Below are 21,507 nucleotides of genomic sequence, written 5' to 3'. Positions count from 1 at the left end.
TCTGTTGTTTATATACCTCAGTGGTTGTCCTTGTCAACTGTCACGGCGGCAAGGGGAGATCCCCACGTCTGATCTAATACGTTTGCTGGTAAACATAAATAATATTAATGAGAATTAAGGAGTATCTGTAAAACATGACGGATTTGAGCGATGTTGGTGGAGTTCTATGCACCGAACGGTATGGGTCTAGATCTGATATCAAACCATCACATTATGTACGTGACGCGTATTCGACAAAAGCCCGATTATTGAATAATTCGGACGACATGTCGTCGACCAAGGAAATTATCAGGGTAATAAACGATTTATCGTGCGGTCGTAAATACCGTTCATTTTTCAAACGATATGTCCTTTATCTATTTTTCAGCGTGTATTTTTGCCCGAAGGTTACCCAGAAAGTGTCAGTGAAGACTACTTCGAATATCAAGTGAGCATTACAAGCCTATATATAATACTCTCAGTACAATTTATTGATTACATATCAATTCGAATTTTACCAATGTTATGTGCGCATATGCATAGAATGATACTTTTGATTGAGAGAAACCGACAAAAGCATGACTGGCATAGCCTAGGGCAGACACAACACTGCAATATCGTATTAGGTATCGAAATCCGAGCTATGAAAATATATCTGCAGAATCACGTCTAATTTGCATGGACAGGTGGGATGTTGTGATTAAATACGAAGAACTTGGTCACACTACGAAGGAACGAAATATCAAATATGCAGATTACAGTCTGAAATAACGACTTTCCAGGACATCATACTGATTATCTCCATACAAATTAGCGCAAACAGCAAAACTTCAGTTCCAATATTCAACTGGATCAATGTAAATCCCACACAAGTTCAAACATGTAGAATTGAATGTGCCCCTATTCGTCCTTCTTTCCTCCACGATTACATTGATTGCTAAACACAAGTTTAACACGACATAGTAGTACTAATGGTATTGCCTACTGAATCATTTTCACTATACTAACGAGTGGATGACAAAGTTTTGATATTTTGTTTGTCTACACTGACATTGTGGCAACTTCCAAACTCAGACATTATATTTTGTTGGAGATCGGGGTTTCGAGTCTTCTATTTCTTTAATAGGATTTTCATCTTTTTAATTCGCTGTTCTTCATCCAGCGTAGACTCATATGTTTGTTATATGTGCACTTTGTTGATTCATTGCGAGAAGCAATGGCGGTCAATTTTTGAGGATTGGTAGTTGTTCCTTGTGTATTTAAAAATGCTGACACATGAGTATGAATTACCCGATGATTATCTTGAATTATGTGACCTCACTGAGCATATGGCCCAAATTTATGTCCTTCAGGTATGGGACACCATCCAAGCATTCTGCAGTAGCATCACTGGTGCACTTGCAACTCAAGCTGTTCTCAAAGGTTCGGGTGTTGGTGATGAAACGGCAAACATTGCGAGTGCGACTATTACATGGCTGCTGAAGGGTGAGGGGTTCTTTGTGTTGAATCATTCTCATGTGACTGCAGGCTTCGAAATTTACTTCAGATGGCACAGGGATGGTGGGAAGAATAGCGTTTGCCTACTATAAAGGGTAACTATGCTAACTTTCGATTAAAATTTAGTGTTCCCGGTGCAGTGGTACAATTGCATGTCATGCTTCACTTTATACCTTGTTAAACCTTGAAAGCCATTAGAAACAATTGAATCCATTATTTTGTTGATCGTTATCATTTCAGAAAGTTGCCAGACTCTAAAGTTTTTATAATACTGAGTGGTGCCAAAAGCACTAGAAGCCTAATATACCAACACTAAATGCAATCCACTATAGCAAATATATTATTCATGTCTCACGAGACTTGATGTAACATTATGTCTGGGGCTGGGTCCTGTATCATATTACTACTTAATTTTCTCATATTAAGACCATTGCATCAAGTGTCCGGTTGTAATGTTTGTATGGGGCTGTCATTATGAACAAATATTCCTGTGATGAGAAAATTCTGACTACTTTCAGAGCAAGTTTGGATCGGGATGCTAAAAAGTGGCGATTGTTCGCAGATGTTCTAAACGATTGTGCCATATTTACGACGCTTATCGCACCGATGTTCCCTAAGGAATATTTCACTGTTATTACATGCATGGCGGGTGAGACATGAACTGGGTTGCAAACATGTTCTAGTGGAAGAATATGACTTGATTATCCCAGGTGTTGCTTTTGCTCTTGTTGGGGTTGCCGGCGGTTGCACCAGAGCTGCGTTAACGATGCATCAGGCTAAAAGAAATAATATGGCTGATGTGTCAGCCAAAGATGGATCTCAGGTACATAAACCTTCACTACTTACTCAAGTTGTTGTTTTAGACTAATCCCACTGCTACTTGAACAGTTCTTAGGATAAAATCACTTACTTTGTACACTTTAGACTTTGAAAAGTAAAGAGTAGTTTCAGGAGCAGTTTTGCATCACTGTTATGAGTGAAATTATCATAAGAACAGTGTGCAAAAGCCTACTGTAAACTGAATATAATTTACGAGAATGGCTCTATTTGTAGTGTGATTATGAGTCAATCGCGAAGATACGTCTTTCAATTTCGCAAGTAGCCATCAAATCTTTTTGAAGATTCTTCAAATCTTTCTAGACCAGGGATGGGCAAACTACGGCCCTCGAAGGCATCGAGAAACGCAATACAAATATTGATAATTCCAGTAAAGAATCAAATTACTAGATCGAATTGATTAACCTTCTTCTTAATATATTTTGTTATGATATTGAGTAAGACATTATTGCATTTTCTGATTTTATTGTTAGCACAATAGCCCGACCTCAGGGCCTACGCATTTTGAAACGCTTCAATTGCTAAATATCCAAGAAAATCGAAACGGAAATGAGTTAAAATCACATTGTGATATGACCTTGGAACCAGGGTTGTAGCCAATTCGCAAGGCTCCGAGTCACAAGTCAATCTCACTTTTATAGTTTTGACTCGAGTCAAGTCGAGTCATTTCAATTCACCGTCAAGTCTGAGTCCAAGTCAGCGAGCAGAGGGTCGAGTCCGAGTCATGTAATTATGACTCGAGTCCGAGTCCAAGACTGCTCATTTTCCAGTTAAAGTCTTGGTAAACCCACTTTTTATAACTCTGTTTGGTGATATCGGATGTTTCGCATTTATAATATACCAATTTTCCTCACTATTAGCAGTTTCTGGTCGCATATTCAAGTACCAGTACCAACAGACGAAATCCCAATAGTGTGTTGGCTTCGGAATTACAATGAAATGTCGATCTTGGCCGTCTGAGTCTCAAGTCAATGACTTGGTTCGAGTCATGCGCAATGACTCGAGTCCAAGTCGAGTCAATACACAGATTAACTCGAGTCGAGTCATTTCCGTATTTTGAAAAAATGACTCGAGTCAAGTCGAGTCATCAGAAAATCGTGACTCGAGTCGAGTCATTACAACCCTGCTTGGAACTTTCAGTGTTGTACTTGGATAAACCGATTGGTGCGTGGTTTTCGTAGATTCGTCCTCCATATGCGCAGTTAGTTGCAAATCATTTCAAACTTAATGAGTTCTCCGAAGTAATACAAAAAGCGGAAAGTTGAAGATGAATGCTGCAATCAATAAAGAATCAACTGATAGGCAGGCTTACTTGTGTTCCGGCGTCGATGATAAAGCAATATGTATTACTTGTCATAATATGACATTATTATAATGAATTTGTTGCTGCAATTTAAGTCACCATTTAAATCCAAACATCCTAATTATAGGCACAGTTTATCAAAAATTATGAGGTGCAAAATAAATCAATCGAATTATTTGGGACAATAGTAAATTATGTTGATGTCGTCCCCACAGAAGAACGTGAAATAGGCAAGTTTGATAGAGTAAGCCCTTTGCTGAAACGCCTTTAAAGGTTACATGCTGATGTTAGCATTGTGTGTGTGGGCATTTTCTTTTGAACATGTTTGTTTTAAATGCAGCCCTAATTGTGTACGACTGATGTCTGCGCATTCTCCGTATCGTACACATGCTGTAAAATGTAGCATAGTTATATTTAAAACGTATGCGATTTGATGTGTGAGGTTTGGGTCGCAAGATGCCACTAAAACTCAGATTTGGGTCGCAGTCAAAACTGTTTGAGAACCACTGCTTTATTTAGTCGAATAAAAGCTTGATTTTTGGCTTATAAATACGATTTTATCGTAGTGCGGTCCGCGAGCTGAAAAGTTTGCCCTCCCCTTTTCTAGGCCTTTCATCGTTATTAATGATTCCGTTGAAGCAGTTTTGACTCACAGCAGGTGTTTCAAAATGACTCGTTCACTTGAAAAATCACTGTTGAAAGATATTGTAGACCCATTAAAACTTTTCATAAAATGCAAGAAATAGCAGTTGTCGCACCAACTTGGTTTAAGTCAGTCAGACCTCTTGTTCAGGACTCTTCTTAAATATTTGTTCCCTTTATCATTTAGAAATCAAGGGTTGGTAATCTGATGAATTCCTTGAATTTAATCCACTTTCCGATTACAGGAAACACTAGTAAACTTACTCGCCCTGATTGTCAATCTGACGTTCGCGACAACCGTAACCGGCAACACTCCACTAATATGGACCCTCTTCGTCATTTTCACATTCCTGCACATATTCGCCAACTACAAAGCCGTCACGTGTGTTGTCATGGACACTCTCAACTATGCGCGGTTCAAAGTAGTTTTTGACCACTATTACACGAATCCGCGCAGAGAAATTCTGCATCCGAAAAAGGCAAATGCACTAGAACCAATCAACGGAGGTATGGAAGGATTTATTGAGAAAAAAAACATCTGCTCGACACTTGTCTTATTCAAGGGTTCGATAGTACATGGATCAAGGCGGGCTGCCGAATAGACAATCTGAAAATCGACTCGTCACGATTGATCCAAGAGTTATCCATGGAAAACAACAAAGCCATATCGAACTATAACGACCAAGGTAAATTGGGTCTACTGTACTTCTAATCCACAACAACATGACCATCACCAACCAGTATTCCCCATGAACACATAAAATTATGATGGGCATTTTTGGGTTACGGGATATGGCTAGGTTGGGGTATCGTGACATTAGGGCTGGGGCACAGCTGCGAGTAATGAATACTGATGGCATACCGTAACCCAAAGGCGGGTAACGTACAGCCCGATCAGACTATTTCCGAACTGCCGCAAATACTCACTATGTTGAATTATAGTGCCTGTAGGTGATTTTCTTTAGTTTTTTTTGTGGATCTACATAGTTATAACTATAAGCGTTAAAAAGAAATACCTGCGTTCCAGTTAACAATTTTGATCGACCACAGATTTCTCATAGACTCAACAACTATTGAAGTATATTACATTAATAAATTCAATAAATACTCTTTCGGTCACTATGCTTTAACCTTCAAGTTGAATTAAACACGATATACTCCTTGTATAGGTGGATAAGTCCGCGATTGGTGTATCGATGCAGGAAACTGGATCGCCAAGTACTTCATAAGTACCCATATCAGGCTGGGACCGGAAGCTGCCCGCCTTAAACCTAAACGAATTATCAACACCGTTAATTTTGACATATTCATGGTGAGCCGTGATTGGTTATGGCCATGCAGTTGTGTATAAGTAAATACACTAGACCCCGTGAATTAACAAGATCCCTTTCCCAATGCACCTCACTCATATTGCACCCTCGCCCAGGTATATACTATGCCGCCCTCAGAGACACGGCATCGCCAAAGGACGTTATCGAGGCGTATCACAAGGCAGAAGTCCTGAAGCTAACCGGCGGGCGAGACTGCGGACGTGCCAACTTTGTCGAAGAACTCGGAAAGCGCGGATGGGACGTCACCCGTCATCAGCTCCAAGTCGACGAGTGGCGATGGTCGTCGGGCAAACGAGATTGATTAATCCTCTTCCACTTTCATTCTTTTACTCTCCGGTTCGTCCTGAGAAATATCATCAATTGGGCTTGTCTCCGTCGCTGGGTGATTGGCAGGGTCTTCGTTGGCAGGCGTGGTTTCGGAGTCAGTATTTTTCTGCTGAAGGATTGATAGCTGGGATAATTTGTTAAAAGCATCCGGCATTCCATAAAATAACAAACATTGCATCATTTTGTAATTCGATGTCCAACTATTTGAAGAGACACTTGAAGGTCACAACTGCAGCATACAATTGAATAATATATAACTATTGAAATAAACCCGAATATTTTAGGCTGACAGACGTCGGGGGAATCGTCAGCAATTTGAAGATAATTCAAAATAACTTGGTACCACTGATCATTGGAAAGAAAATTCAATTCAATTTAGAACACGACTTTTCCGGCACCCATCCTAAGACATCATTATGTGAATGGAATATATACAATCAACAATCACAAAGAACGCATTTTCAACGAGATCGTAATCAGTCGCGGTCGGCAAGTACTTCTACTTTTCAAAAGTACTTTGGCAGGGTTTGTCTACTTCCACCGCGTGGTCGAGTTTTCAGACTACTTGCACTTCTACTTGAGAATAAGCAGCGCCTGACGGCACCATTCCGAAATGTCCCCGAAAAATTATTTCCGTTTTATGAGGCTCGACTCAAAACTACTCACTATATACACATTAGATTTTCGAAACAGAAAGAAGGTTTTCAATTGGTTAACATCACTTAACGATCAGGTAACTGTATCGTTGTAGATATGCATGTTCTCAAAAACTCCTCCGTTCTGCTAAAAGTATGCGACATCTTGAGATCAAATCTACTTTTTAAAAACTAATTTTCAGACCTACCATTTTCTAATTTACTTGGAAGTAAATTTAGCTTTAAAGATAAAACTTCTACTTGTAATTATGTATAAGATTACGAAATTACTTCTACTCGAGTAGATGTAGATACACTGACTATGTTGACAACTTCTGACCGTGATACATCAGTGAACAAACTTATAAAAATTCTTCCCCCACCTGTCTTTCTAGAATCTGCTCATTCCACTGTTCCTTCGGCCTCACACCGGTAAAATCGTGGTTAACCATCCCCTCCAACCACTTCTCCATGCAGCCGTTCTCAATTTCCTCACTTTTCAAAGAATAAAGTCGTAGCGACGTCACCGACGACGGAATCATTCATCCCTTACGTGTACAGTATCGGAAGAATCTTTGACCTCATGAACGTCGCCGCCTTCTCTTCGCATGACGTCCAGTCAAGACCGCCCCCGTGCAAGTGCCCGTTTTTCTTATTGTAAGCCTGGTAATGAACCTGCTCGAGTATTAAACCTATCGAAACAAACGTCGATTGTCGGGCATGAAAAATTATCAGAGAAAAAAAATGATTGCGGTACCGTTTCCGGGCGCTTTCGGGATATCTTCCAGCGGTAGAGAGAAGGCACGATCGAAATGGTCGTCCGACGATCTTCCGCTGATCATCGCAATGAGTAGACCGACCATTTTGCGTATTTGATGTATCATGAAACTTTGTCCCTGTAAACATAGTAGTGAAACCCCAGAAGATCACAGACAGATAAGGTGTTCCAAGCAACCTCTCCCCCAGCGAGTATTTATCATGATGGTTCAAGTCGAATAGTGAGAGACAATATTTTTGAGTACCGAAATTATAGTTTCGATACTTTCTTCCTACCGTGGAATCCTTGAAAACTCGATCGGTTGCGTAGCATCGTCAATAACACGCAGCACAAATCTACGCACGTTAGTAGGACATTGCTGAGAAGTCGTGATTAACACGCAGCATTGTCTCAGAGATGCAGTCGAAAAATACCCAGTTATCTAACATAGTGTATAATGGACATTATTTTCTGTGGTCATATAAAAGCTGCATATTTGAACTTTCTAAATTCTCCATATTGTTATGACGTCAATAGGAGTGATACTCTATTAAAGAGCCTACGCTATATGGGATATTTGAGTTGAAACGAATAAAATCGCTTAACCCCGCTACATCTAGCCAACTCTCAAACGATATGGCATCTAGCCTAAGGTGCATTTCCAAAAAGTCAGAGTGTTTGTTCGAACATCTTTATAGTCAGGTCTCTGGTTGGACATGACATAGACTAGAAACTAGTAAGATGCATCTGGACATCTGTAAGCTGTATGAATGAAATCATTATTCCCAGTCTAGCAGTGGAAAATTATAGTTTTCTCACTTCCTACAACCGTGTTGTGACGTCACAAAAATTGCCGGTATTTTCGACAACCAATGGACGATAGCCTGCTTATCTTTCTTTAAAAGTGTGACATCGACTCGATACTATCAGAAAACCGATAATAATTGGTCAGGTGCTTCTCGATTCTGCCCACACCTATACGGACACAAACATTTTGAATACCTTCACTTTGAGCGTGATGAACTCCAAGGATTCGTGCACAAAAGGTACTTCCGCCCAGAAGTCGATGATATATCGTTTCGCGCTCGATTCGCCCATCCTTTTGCCGGAAGTGAAATTGTGAAACGAATGAGTTCCCTTGTATTTGGTCAGAACTCTCTTGATATCAGTCAGCTTCCCTGTAAGGGCAGAGTAACATGCTGGCAGTGTTGGGATCAAGTCACTACCTTCGAGTCACGAGTCATTGCACATTTTGACTCGAGTCAAGTCAAGTCAATAGATTTTCGAAAGTGACTCGAGTCAAGTCAAGTCACTCGATTTTTGGAGGTGACTCGAGTCAAGTCGAGTCAAGTCAAGTCACGAGTCAAGTCACAATTCAAGTCAAGTTGCCTTTCCAAGTATGAAGCATGATTACGTCATTGCATTTCACTAGCTGTCTGAAATACAGGTTGAGTGGTCATTGATTTTGAACCGATAAACACACAAGAAGGCGCTGTATCGCTCACATATAGGCTACGTAGAACTGCTAAACTACGTAAGTAATTGCATAGCCTCAGTTTATAGTTACCAGCCAAAATAGAGAACAGAGAAACGAATTGATAAGATGCAATTCATTACCCATTAAAAATTGATATGATACAATTCGAGCTTGCGCCAATTGGTAAGGACTATATGTAAACTATATTCGAATTCAATTTCAATAAAACAAGAGGTTTGGTTAAAGTAAGAACAGAAAAGGGAAATATACATTTTGCTATTAAATTACTTCACTATACTGGTTTACGACAAAGTAAGCTTGTCGACACCGGTTACTTGATGACTTGAAATTGACTCGTGAATTTTTCTCCGAGTCACGAGTCAATCCACATTTCTGATAGGCCAAGTCAAGTCAAGTCATTTTAGCAAAGTGACTCGAGTCAAGTCAAGTCAAGTCATACGAAAAAGGTGACTCGAGTCAAGTCATGACTCGCGTCATCCCAACACTGCATGCTGGTAACGAGTTATACAAAAGTTGAAGCCTTCAAAATTCATGTACCTTCGCCGAGTCGGTATGCAGCCTTATCTTCCACATTTTTATCAAAAGCAAACGTTGGCATTGTGTAAGAGTAGGTTCGTGCGTCGGCTTGATTCTTGGCATGGAAACTTTTCGTTACTCTTTTCATTTCTTAATATATATTCACTCTTCAATAAAAGAAGTTGTGATAATCACAGCTTAATTTAATCCATCAATTGACATCACCCCAAAAATTGTAGGCCTACCTACTTTTTGGCTTTACGCATTCAGCAATCGTTAATAACCAGTGTCTTATTGTTATTGGATGGTTCACTGATATCTTTTGACGACATTAGTATATGCATGTCGAATGGATCAGAAAATCATGCTATTTAAATAATAAAGGTATTTATGGCTCAAAAATATGTTTGCTTTGCCATCACCAGCATTAGAAATTTCTTTGCATACATGAACAAACGTGTGCAAATTCTAAATAAATCACAGGCAGGTATTTATAATAAATCTTTTTTCATGCAACAATGTTGTGGTCAAGTGATTTATGGCTCGACGAACTGTATTAGTCATACATGGCCTAGCAAAGCGCCTTCAACAAAAAACACCCACCGAGCACTCGAATATCTTCTGGTAAGTGTTCGTTAATGAGCTGCACCGCATTATCGCACGCACGCAGCTTGAGAGAAACCGGAAGTCCGCATGTTGAAACACCCTGAAAATATAATCCTGGATAACCCAAAATAACCACTCTGAATCAAACATGTGATTTCCACACGAACAAAATTGGGCACTTCTTCGTTATTCCCCACACATCCAGAAGTGATCACCATGAAACCAATAAATGATTCCCATGAACATGTGAAAATTTATAAACGTCACAATAAATTGCTTTCGCGTTGGGATTACGGGTAGGGGAATATTAGGGTCAGGTGGGAGATAGTAGGGTCGGGGAAGGGAATATTAGGGTCGGGGTGGGAGATATTAGGGTCGTGGGAAGGGGGTATTAGGGTGGGTTAGGGTCAAGGTTGGTATATCCTAAGATCAGGGTTGGGAAGGGGTTATTAGGGTGGGTTAGGATATCCTAAGATTAGGGCTGCGGGACGCGGGTGCTAGGGTAGGTTAGGGTCAAGGTAGGATATCCCAAGATTGGGGTTAAATTTGGGGTCAGGGTATCCCGAGATTAGTGTTGAGAATATGGAAATCTTCACCCCCAACCCTAATCTTAGGATATCCTAACCCCATCCTTGACCCTAACCCACCCTAATATCCCCCATCCTCAACACTTATCTTAGGATATACCAAACTTGACTCTAACCCCCCATATTTAATATCCCCAACCCTAAACTTAGGATATCCTAACCTACCCTGTAGGGTAGACCCTAATTTCCCACTCCCCATCCCTGATACCTCCCGAGCCTAATAGGCTATCCCCCAACCCTAATCTTAGGATATCCTAACCCTAACCCACCGAATATCCTATCCCTAATATCCGTCTACCCCACCCCAACCCAAAATACAATTCATTTTGACGTTTATAAATTTTTCTGGTAATGTTCATGGGAAGCATTTATTGGTGTCATGGGGATCATTTTTTCGATGTGTGGGGAATAACGAAGAATTGCCCAAAATTGGATCTATTTCAAGCATCATCAGTCATCACCCAATCCATTACATCAGTGGTTCTTAACCTTGTCTCCAGCGCCCCCCAAGTGACGCTGGCGATTTTGAAGGGGGCGGAAACACTCAGGGGGCGCTGGGATCAGGGGGGCGCTGAAGAAAAATGGATTCGCAGTAGATGATGTAGTAGGACATATCCTTAATGAGTATTCATTCCACAAAACATGCCAAATCCCGAAGTTTTTGGTCGCGCCACTCGACTATGTTTGCTACATATGTTTTCATAAATGTAGTGGGTTATTATAATTCATGCAAAATGATTCGCGCATGCTTTTAGATCGCCAATTTCCCGTTAAAACACTGCAGTCACGCTTGCTAGGGTCATTTACAACAAAATGATTCAAACTAGGTACTATATCCCGCAGAGCACAGCGTGTGGAAATCGAAGAAGAAGGCTCTGTATATCACTTTCGAGAGTGAGAGCCCCTTGTACATAAATACGTTTTGAAGCTTTGCGCACGAAATGAATAACTAAATATACTTATATTCGAGAGCTACAAAATTAAATCGTCATAATATTTCTTCATCGTATCATAAAGGATGATACTATCTAGTGTTGTGGTTCACAACCTCACATGATCTTTACATAATACGAGTTGCTTTGTTTGGAATACATTCATGTTGAAATTAATAACTGCGTACTAGGGTTGTCCAAAATTTGGAAAATCTTTAAAAGTCTCCGTGATTGTGTCTCATTCTATAGATTACTGATAAAAAACAATAATTAGCCTGAAAGAAGCTTACAGAAATGCCGTTAAGATTTCGGTCAAAGCGTTTGAAAGTAGCTTCTCAAGAATGGGCGTGCCACCGACCATAGAACGGCGAGAAGACTAGTAATCAAATAACCACGGCTCTTGATTGGCTAATCGGCTATGCTCCAATGATCACGGCAGCAGCAGCTTGCTCATTAGGTGTTCAAGAAGTCTGCTACCGGCGGGGATTCTGAGTGCGCATTGTTAGTATTTTGGCAGGTGATGAGTTAAGATTAATTCAGGACATGTTGAGTTACGAAATACATGATGAACAAACAACACCTGCTTCACAGAAGCTTTTACAGCATGACTGCTTTATTGTGAAGGAAACGGCTGAAACCTTCATGCCGTGTTTTCGTCGAGATAAAGCAAAGGCGCTTACGCAAGTGTTGAGCGAATTCAAGGTTTCAGTACGGATCCATCATCAGTGAATACAAATATATAATGCTTAACAATGACACTATACTTTGTGTGATGTTATTGGGCTGAAGCTGTAGTATATAGGTGACGTTTTGAATGCTCTAGGGATCGGCGGAATCGGCCGGTTATGCTTGGCACTTATCAGATGCTTACAGCAAATTGAATGCACTTGTAGGCGTTGTTAAAGTCATTAATGATAATGCAGAAAAGAGGTGGCACTGGCTATGCTGGATATGGTATGCCAAAGTCCTTATTGATCCCGCTGAAAAGAGGTGTGAAGAAAAGCACAGACTATGCTGCATATAGTATCCAGCATAGTTTGGATATCATATCCAGCGCTTACCTTACACCTCTTTTCTGCAGCATCATTAAGGACTTTGACAACTCTTATAAGTGAATTCAATTTGCTGTAAGTAGGCTATAACTGCCAAGCATAACCGGCCGATTCAGTCGATCCCGAGAACCTTCAAAACTTCAGCTATATACTACAACTTGGATCCAATAGGATCACACAAAGTATAGTGTCATAGTCAAGCTTTATATTTGTATTCACTGATGATGTATCCCTTCTTAAACGGGGAATTCGTTCACCACTTGCATAAGCGCCTTTGCTTTTCCTCGATGAAAGCACGGCATGTAGGCTACAGCCGCTTCGTTCACAATAAAGCAGTCATGCTGTAAAAGGTTTTGTGAAGCAGGTGTTGTTTGTTCATCATGTATTTCGTAACTCGACATGTCCTGAATTAATCTTGACTCATCACCTGCCAAAATACTAACAATGCGCACTCAGAATCCCCGCCGGTAGCAGACTTCTTGAACACCTAATGAGCAAGCTGCTGCTGCCGTGATCATTGGAGCATAGCCGATTAGCCAATCAAGAGCCGTGGTTATTTGATTACTAGTCTTCTCGCCGTTCTATGGTCGGTGGCACGCCCATTCTTGAGCAGCTACTTTCAAACGCTTTGACCGAAATCTTAACGGCTTTCCTGTAAGCTTCTTTCAGGCTAATTGTTATTTTTCATCAATAATTCATAGAATGAGACACAATCACGGAGACTTTTTAAGATTTTCCAAATTTTGGACAATCCTACTGGGTACAGTAACAAATTCAGTATGAGCAGATACATCCAATTCTCGGTTAAGTTACTTAGTCATACAAAGCACTAAAAAAAATCCAATACCATTAATTTCCATGCATTGGATGGTTCGAATCACAGGGTATGGGACCGTACCGTACCCGATTGTTGTTATACCAGCCTTGATTTGACCCTGAATATACCACATACAATTATTATATGACTTATCATAGTCGAGTGGTCCTCGAGCGCGATTAAAGCTCGAGATATTTCCAATACTAAAGTCCCGAAGAGACCGACTGGACTTTGACCTCTTACCAGGACCGAAACTGCTGCAACTTAAACCCCCAATCGGTGAGCTTGAAGTGTGCCCTAAATTATTTCGGTGAATGAACATAAATTACATATGTTTTTACGACTCCCCCACGAAAAAGTACGCATAATTATAGAAAATAGAAATAGGCATTTCGGCGTCGGCCATTATTACGCCATGATGCACGAAGACATATGACTTTCCGGCCAATAGGGGACTCTGAAAAGTGTACCAAAAGATCGTCAGCGAGAAAACCTTAGCCGCAGAGGATTGCCCTTATGTTGACCATAAACTTCGATGTATATAAGTCTAATTGGCCATAGGTGCTTAAATCACTCGTGCCGAATTATCATGCCGTGGCAATCTGCACCCCCAGGACAAATAACATCCATGCACCAGAGGAAAATTATTAGCCAACTGGTGAAGAAACATCAATTTTGAATCGTGTGCTTACTTTAGTTCAATATGTTTACGCGTTTCAATATCTTTTGACTATATAGCGGACAACATGTAACAAAATAACAACATATACCGAAGTAGCTGTACCAACAGGCACGCCCGAATACGTTCAATTATTAATTACGTGGCCTTCATTTTCACCTCACTCAGCGCTACTGGTAATTCTGATTACGCGGACTGAGAGGATAAAAAGTTTATAGCGACATATATATGCAATTACCACCTATTCATTCATGCATTATTGAACTTTTTGCGCCTAGGGCGACCAGGCCACACACACTTTGCTGACCATCGAAATCACGACGGGGATCTTAGGAGCTAAGCCACCAGACGTTTGGTTTATCACGCTATATGTGTGCGCAAGACGATCGTTTTTTAGGGGGGCTGACAAAGTGCTGTTACGGCCCTCCCTCTTACCCCTTGTCTCTATTACAGTCCTTACAATATGTGTGTGGGGGGGCGCTAGAGCCCGATAATTTTTGAAAGGGGGTGCTGGAGGAAAAAAGTTTAAGAACCAAGTGCTGCATTTATGATAGCTATACCCAGATGCAATTTTTCTACCAAGATTCAACCTCTTATAATTGAAACTAATTCAGTGAATACGAAAGAAAATGAAAACATTACTTTGTCAGTTCTGGATGAAGAAGAATATTTCATCTGTTGACTTTTCTCCAAACATATTTCAGGAACGACTTTGGCATCGACAAGAGCTCTGAAAAGGGCACCCTCGATTGTTGGCAGCGACGTGTCGCCGCGGTTCAGCTGCAGACCGTAGTAATTTTTACCGCAAAATGCAAGTAACAGACAAACCTAGTTGAAAAAAACAGCTTCAAGCAACAGATTGATGCTTAAAACAAGTCAAGTGCAATACCTTTCTCTTAGGAGCGGCTACCAGATCCGTTTGGATTACAATGCTAGGATCTCTGGGTTCATCAGACCAACCAGTCATTTTCAATCCTTCAAGGTAAAAGTATGCGCATGCTCTGATTTGATACCTTTTATTAATACACTAATTTCCTGGTATACCTTGAAAATAAAGAGATGATGAAAGAAAATCGTGAAATGATTACATCGCATCAAAGTAATAGCATTGCTTCAAATTTTCATCATAAATTATTAGAAAAACTTGAACAAATATAATTTTTTTATACGTTACAATATTGCCAATTCAACTGAAATTTATGACCCACAACAGCACTTAGATTCTAATTCTAATGGAATGAACCGTTTCGTAAACTGGCCGGTTACATGCAGAGAGGGTCAAATTAGTCATGAAAGCTACTCAATAAGAAGTAGCGACACAAGAATCTACTAAGTGTGAGTAGAAGTAGAATTGGCCGGCGCTAATCGGTTAAACGAATGAACCAACTCCACTACGACGCTTTCCAAGCAAGGCGAAAATCATAACACCAAAACAAGTTCTACGCTTCGTCGGCAACACATGCAGTCGCTGTAGCGAGTAAAACGCATGAGTAATGCTTGAGCGTATTCGTTATGAAGACGTAAATCCGTTCAGGCGATTATCCAAGGTCATTTTTCCTGATCCACAAACGTCTGCGTAAGGTATGTCTGCACCACTGACTACTCTATCAAATTGCTGCCGAGTATGAATTCAGAATATAATCCGGTTCAAATAACCTGTTGTTCCCACTGAGTTGTTCCATGGGGGATCGAATGCGTTATCCAGGTTTGCACATTAGACTCACATGAGAGAACAGCTGGAGGGAGATCTCTGCTCTGTTCAGTTCTGGATCTGAAAGTTATCGAAGTTTGTTAACGAGTATGGTGAACAAAAAGGGCGGTGATACCTTGCGTCGGCCACAGCCTCCGTCATTCGATGCAATCATTGCAGATGTTGTAAGTGCATCGAGCGATGACCCGGTTTTTAGAGAATCAAAAGGTGAGGCATTTTCATTCAATGTACTGTAGTCACTGTCGTGTATGTGCTTCCTACACTAAAAAAAAAAATTAGACAAATTTGGTCTCAAATTTAAGAAATGAGGATGATATGGTCTCATTTTCAGCAATTTTAGTCTCACTGATGAATTAAAGTCTTAAAATTGAGACTGATTCAGCTGTTCAAGACCATATATAATTGTCACAATTATTCGGTCTTAAAAATGAGACTAATAAAACGCATCTCATAAGACATAGTGTGCTTATTAAGACAGTTTTTGATATGTCAGTATTTTTGGTCTTGTTTTTAAGACAAATTTCGCTAATCAAGAAACGACATGATTTGTGGTCTTAAAAATGAGACCGGAAAGTTGACATGGGTCAGGAGCTTCAAGACATAACTAGCTTAATGAGACAATTTCTGATGTGTCAGAATTTTTGGTCTTGTTTTCAAGACAGATTTCGCTAATCAAGTAACAACATGATTTGTGGTCTTAAAAATGAGACCGGAAAGTTGACATGGGTCAGGAGCTCTAAGACATAACAAGCTTATTGAGACAGTTTTTTATGTGTCAGTATTTTTGGTCTTGTTTCTAAGACAAATTTCACTAATCAAGAAATGACATGATTTGTGGTCTTATAAATGAGACCCGAAAGTTGACATGGGCCAAGAGCATAAAATTAGACAAATTTGGTCTCAAATCGTTTTTTTAGCAAAAAAAGTCTTGAAGACCAATTAGTGTTACCAAGTACTTTCCGTCTCAAAAGTAAGACCCAACATGATCGATAATAGAAGCACTGCTTTGGAGGCATCCTTTTCAATGTTAGGTTCTGAGTGAAGGGGGAGAGAGAGGGACAATACTTATCTAAGGACTTCACAGACACAGCTAGCTTATCGAGATAATTTTTGATGCTTCAGTTTTTTTGGTCTTGTTTCTAAGACGAATTGTGCAGTATTTTTGGTCTCATTTTACCCACTCACCATAAATGCTATTTTCGACTCAGACAACCATATATATATATTGATCTGAATAGTACATGTGAGTAGTAAGTGGCATGTACCTTGATAACTATATCTAGTGAATATCTTGTAGACTCCTTAGTACAGTATCATCTCAACACTGCAAATTCTGGTCTCTCTCATCCTTCCCCTTCGCTCAGACCCCTAACATTGAAAGGATGCCCCCAAGGCACTGCTACTATTTTCGATCAATTTCTGTCTTACTTTTGAGACATAAAGTACTTGGTAAGACTAATTGGTCTTAAGACTTTTTTTTTGTAAAAAATCGATTTGAGACAGAATGTACTTGGTAAGACTAATTGGTCTTTAAGACTTTTTTTTTGTAAAAAATCGATTTGAGACATTGAGACCAAATTTGTCTAATTTTTTTTTGTAGTGTATTCAGTTATTCCCGCCAGGATACTGGGTTTACATGTTCCAGTAGGTCAATGTGTGTGTCTGATTGAAAGACTACTCCAATTCATTTCGACACCTTCTATTCTGTTTATCTTATCTGATAAAAATGAAAACGAAGTTAACGAACCAGGGCCAGAAACCGGGCATGGACAATTAACCTCAGTCAACCTGTCAACGTATATAGCTCTATCAGTCTCTGTTGTGTTACGAATAGGTGAAGTCAGCAGTGCGAGTATGACACTGTTTTGATAATAATGCTGTGCGTTTTACGGGTACTTAGATGATCAATAATAGTAAAAACTGTTGTGGTGGATTTGTATTCTTCATCATGTTTATTTAGCCACTTAACCGAAATAGCATGATCTTGCCTTCAATGATGATCCTGAGTATGGCTCTGCCATTAATATGATTACGTGCTGTATGATGTGCATCCTGAATGTATGATGCTATACTTGCTCTAATTGCTACTCTCGCATCTGGCCAGCGAAATTCTTTACCAAATGTGCCAACAAAATTATACGCTAGATTATTAGACACCAACCAACCAAGACAATCAGTAGTTGCTAGTTCCATGCAGAGACAAAAATTGCCGCATCACTGTATCTATTGCTAGCAAAATTGATTTGACCCTTTACACAAGATTTAGTGGAATATTTTACCCGTTGCATTCGAACAATGATTGATTTTACAGTTGTTACGTCTGTTACTGAATCCGATGAACAATCGAGGGATGTGGAAGCTTGCTACCGGAAGGTAATAATAACCCTGCCATAAGCTCTATAGATTGTCGCCTTGTTCTGCTTATCGCCAGCTGTTTTCCTGCATTAATAAATGGTGATATTGCAGGTTCGAGAATTATTGAAGAACTTGACTGCCATTCATGCAGGAAGAAATCAACTTGAAAAGATGAATGATCAACTGATTTCTAGCAAAGACGATGTCGCTGAAATGTCAACGAAACTTAAAACAAGGCTAGAAATGCGTAGACTTTCAAATAGCAGACCTGCTGTTCACTGACTGGCTGCCAGGAGTTATCAGATGTCGACCGTGCTGGCTTTTGCAATATATGAAATCGGCAGCAATTAAAGTTATGCATGAAGATGAGACAACTGATGAAAACTATCCGCTAATTGACGTCGCTCGAGAACTTCGGTTGCTGGATCACAACTAAAATGGACTGCCTGATTGCAAAAAATGTTTCTCTCTATATATATATATATGCCACTATCCATGTCTTTCTATTAAATGACCAAAAACTAGACTGCCTATGAAGTTGATGAAAGCTGGGGAGTGGGGAGTGTTTTTAAGCGCAGTCATTCGAGACGAAATGCTAGCACAGGAGATTCCTACATTGTAACCGTGTATACATAGCAACGTTAATTGACTACATCATCAAAGTAATACCCATTCGACACAAATAGTAACTGTAAATTTTTTATTGTCAGAACAGTACCATATAAAGTGCCAGAAGTGATTATCAAAATATATCCACATTATAAAAAAGACACACACAGCCATGATTCAGCAAACATGATTTGTAAAACAATTGTACGTGAATGTAATTATAAAGACATGTACAATTGTACATAAATGGCAGCTGAACTAATTTTCTCCCTTAGTCTCACCACATTCTAGACAGATTGCTAAATAAACAGCAGATGGGTAGCATATGCCCAGAAAAAGTTTCACCACATTCTAGACAGATTGCTAAATAAACAGCAGATGGGTAGCATATGCCCAGAAAAAGCAACTAGCACTTGTATCAGTATTACATTTACGGAGTTGTACCGCAGCACCAAATAAAAAATATCTATGATTTTAGCTCCAGCTTAGAAATGAGTACCATACTTGCGACAGGAATGCGTACAAAAATATACATGCGTCAGGAATAAACTTGCGAGGATTGGGTGGTATGATGTAAAGGAATCTGTGTAAATAAGGGCATCACAATGACAGAGCAATTCGGTAGTTTCCAAGATTCTGGACATTGAGGCTTCCAGGAACACTCAGCACAAGTCGGTATCAAATAACCAAAACATGTTGCCAATCGCCCCACGAAATGATAAGATAAAAAGCTGTACGAGTTGACTAAAATGTCATCTGTGGATCTCATAATTCCTATCAAGGACTGGGGACCACAGTTGCAAGCTGGCAGAGAACGTATTCGACAATATCCATCAGCGTCTCAATATCCATGTTCTTATCATACCAAGTGTAATGCACAAGAGAAATCGTGATGACAGCCTGCAAAACAAAATCATTATCACAAATACTCGATGGGATGGTTCAATTTATTCGTAGATCGCAGCATCATTAATGCACATTGTCATGCTTATTTAACAAATTGAACTAAGTAAAGTGATAGATAAAGTACATAGTCGTAAAAGGGCGACAAACACATCACAAATAAGTTAAAGATCACCATAAACAGATTAAAAAATTACCTCAAGTCCTACATTTTTCAAGTTGAGCGATCCAATCTAGTACCTTGGCACCCGGCCGAATCTGAAATAGCGAAAATGAAATATCAACCAACGAACCGGGTTAATTCTGAAATCAGTGCAAGCCAATAAAATACGTGGAAAGTTAGATAAAAATCTTCACGACATTCATGCAACATGCAATAAAAAGGAAATACATATCCACGCTCGTTAGAACTGAACTGAAGATTGAAAGTTTCCCTCGCAGACATTGATGCCGAAAATATCAAATCAATCGGAAACGGCTTCATAGCGACATCCCGCCAAAATTGAACGGCAAATCTCAAACCAAAAACAATCCATGCTGCACGCAGTGATGTGCCGCTACGCATTCTACATTGCGACAAATTATCGTGAAACTAACTTATAGTAATACTTGAGCTCTTCATCCGGTATACGACGATGCGAAGGCGGGTTATGGGAGCGGTATCTTGAACGAAAATGAATTTCAGACTGGCATGCCAGACAGTAAAAGATGGAGATCGCACTACTAAACTATTCACATGCAGAAATATCAGGCAACACCAGAGTTTCTAGACTGAAATATTACTTGCATGAGCATTTTCTACATGTCAAGTGTTATCAATGGTAATTAGACTACCAGTGTCAATTGTATTGCAGTTTTTTTGCACAAATTAACATCACCAACAGCCCGGCATTAGGCAGCACTGCGCTGCCTAATTTTCAGTAATATAATTGTCGTTTGCGCTTTGCTGCCGTGTGCCAAAGCACCGCTCCAGTCCCGCAAAAAACTAACCGTGCTTTGGCAGCTGTCCTGTTTCGTTCCTTCAAATCATCCATCCAGTTGCTAGGAGGAGGTTTTCGTTTAGAATTGGGAGGCGGACGTTTCGCCGACAACTTAGACGGTATCATTTGCCGTCGCGGTGGCGGCTGTGAATTTAATCGGATTTGTAACGGGGTAACGCTATTTGTGATCTTGCAAAATTACGCCGCTTTTCGGGATCCTCATAAATTGACAGGCCAATCCAGGTTATTGAACACTTGAACATGGTTCTACGCATTTGAACAACTAAATCAACCTCCCGTGCCCCAGCTCCTATTTGTAAAGCTAGCAACACTGTGCGTTCAAACGCCACCACTGGCAAATTCCCCGGTACCTATTGGTTATATTAACATGGTACGCTGTACGATTTCAGAACCAAGATTGTGGCAGTATCATATACACAAAGAAGTTGCAAGCTACAAGAATTTAGGGTTGCCATATTTTGGAAATCTGAAGAGGACACTTTTTCGAAATCTTCGGACTTACAACACTGGAGAAAAATTCGGAAAAAATGGTGGAATTTTTCCTGACTTTATGGTTGGTTGACTACTGAAAAAAAGGTCATTTTCCTGACTCGGCTCCAGAAATTCACACTTTTGTTGAATTCTGCGTTGGTTGACTAATTGACTAAAATAAAAAAGTAAACTTTCCGGCTCCGCTCCCGAAATAGCCGCCCGAGCGGTACTTCAGTGTTGATTTACTGTATCTCAGTCGAATTTTACCCTATATTCAACCAAAATTCTCAAAAAATAGGACATTTGGGCGTCCTCCGATGACACTTTCAAAAAAGTCAAAAAAGAGGGCAAAACCTCTTAAAAGAGGACGTATGGTAACCCTACTAGAAATGTAATTGGCACAGGCAGAGCGTCGAGGTTGGGTAAGGTCATGACAATCACGGGGGTAACTGGCGATCCCTT

At 40.0% G+C, this 21,507-nt stretch overlaps 4 protein-coding genes across 15 annotated transcripts in view; 2 read left to right on the top strand and 2 right to left on the bottom strand.

Moving 5' to 3' along the window:
* The first annotated feature begins 19 nt into the window (after window positions 1-19).
* On the top strand, window positions 20-5,960 carry LOC145433728 (RUS family member 1-like). Its single transcript, XM_080310923.1, has 9 exons — window positions 20-293; window positions 368-427; window positions 1,332-1,464; window positions 1,526-1,571; window positions 1,995-2,125; window positions 2,187-2,299; window positions 4,504-4,765; window positions 4,822-4,944; window positions 5,685-5,960. The coding sequence occupies exons 1-9, from the start codon at window positions 135-137 to the stop codon at window positions 5,888-5,890; spliced, it is 1,233 nt and encodes a 410-aa protein (XP_080167049.1). The 5' UTR covers window positions 20-134; the 3' UTR covers window positions 5,891-5,960.
* LOC145433729 (pseudouridylate synthase 1 homolog) lies at window positions 5,891-15,060 on the bottom strand. 2 transcript variants are annotated; one of them, XM_080310924.1, is made up of 9 exons: window positions 14,885-15,060; window positions 14,638-14,823; window positions 9,926-10,028; window positions 9,344-9,472; window positions 8,311-8,486; window positions 7,309-7,447; window positions 7,105-7,243; window positions 6,935-7,046; window positions 5,891-6,025 (listed from the first exon to the last, which is right to left on the bottom strand). In XM_080310924.1, the coding sequence occupies exons 1-9, from the start codon at window positions 14,960-14,962 to the stop codon at window positions 5,891-5,893; spliced, it is 1,197 nt and encodes a 398-aa protein (XP_080167050.1). In that variant the 5' UTR covers window positions 14,963-15,060. The 2 variants fall into 2 exon arrangements, with proteins under 2 accessions (XP_080167050.1, XP_080167051.1); XM_080310925.1 differs by having other exon boundaries at window positions 5,891-6,022.
* Window positions 15,061-15,695: 635 nt separating this feature from the next.
* Window positions 15,696-18,584, top strand: LOC145433731 (uncharacterized). Its single transcript, XM_080310927.1, has 3 exons — window positions 15,696-15,913; window positions 18,018-18,079; window positions 18,173-18,584. Exons 1-3 carry the CDS (start codon window positions 15,796-15,798, stop codon window positions 18,341-18,343), a joined length of 351 nt encoding a protein of 116 aa, XP_080167053.1. The 5' UTR covers window positions 15,696-15,795; the 3' UTR covers window positions 18,344-18,584.
* A 428-nt stretch (window positions 18,585-19,012) lies between these two features.
* The window catches only part of LOC145433716 (echinoderm microtubule-associated protein-like 6), a 228,902-nt gene continuing 226,407 nt past the window's right edge, over window positions 19,013-21,507 (bottom strand). For 5 of the 11 annotated variants that reach the window (XM_080310904.1, XM_080310910.1, XM_080310906.1 and 2 more), the window contains 4 exons: window positions 20,564-20,697; window positions 20,171-20,236; window positions 19,771-19,831; window positions 19,013-19,570 (listed from right to left, as the gene is read on the bottom strand). In XM_080310904.1, the coding sequence (XP_080167030.1) occupies window positions 19,807-19,831; window positions 20,171-20,236; window positions 20,564-20,697 (225 nt within the window). In that variant the 3' untranslated portion in view covers window positions 19,013-19,570; window positions 19,771-19,806. Of the gene's footprint in view, window positions 19,571-19,770; window positions 19,832-20,170; window positions 20,237-20,563; window positions 20,698-21,507 lie in introns of those variants that run through there. The other 6 variants (XM_080310909.1, XM_080310911.1, XM_080310913.1 and 3 more) reach the window with 4 other exon arrangements.

This window comes from Botryllus schlosseri, chromosome 2 (genome assembly GCF_051294905.1).
Source record: "Botryllus schlosseri isolate E-star chromosome 2, Bs_hap1, whole genome shotgun sequence".
Taxonomy (NCBI): Eukaryota; Metazoa; Chordata; class Ascidiacea; order Stolidobranchia; family Styelidae; genus Botryllus; species Botryllus schlosseri.
This window is presented reverse-complemented; position numbering and strand designations above follow the sequence as displayed.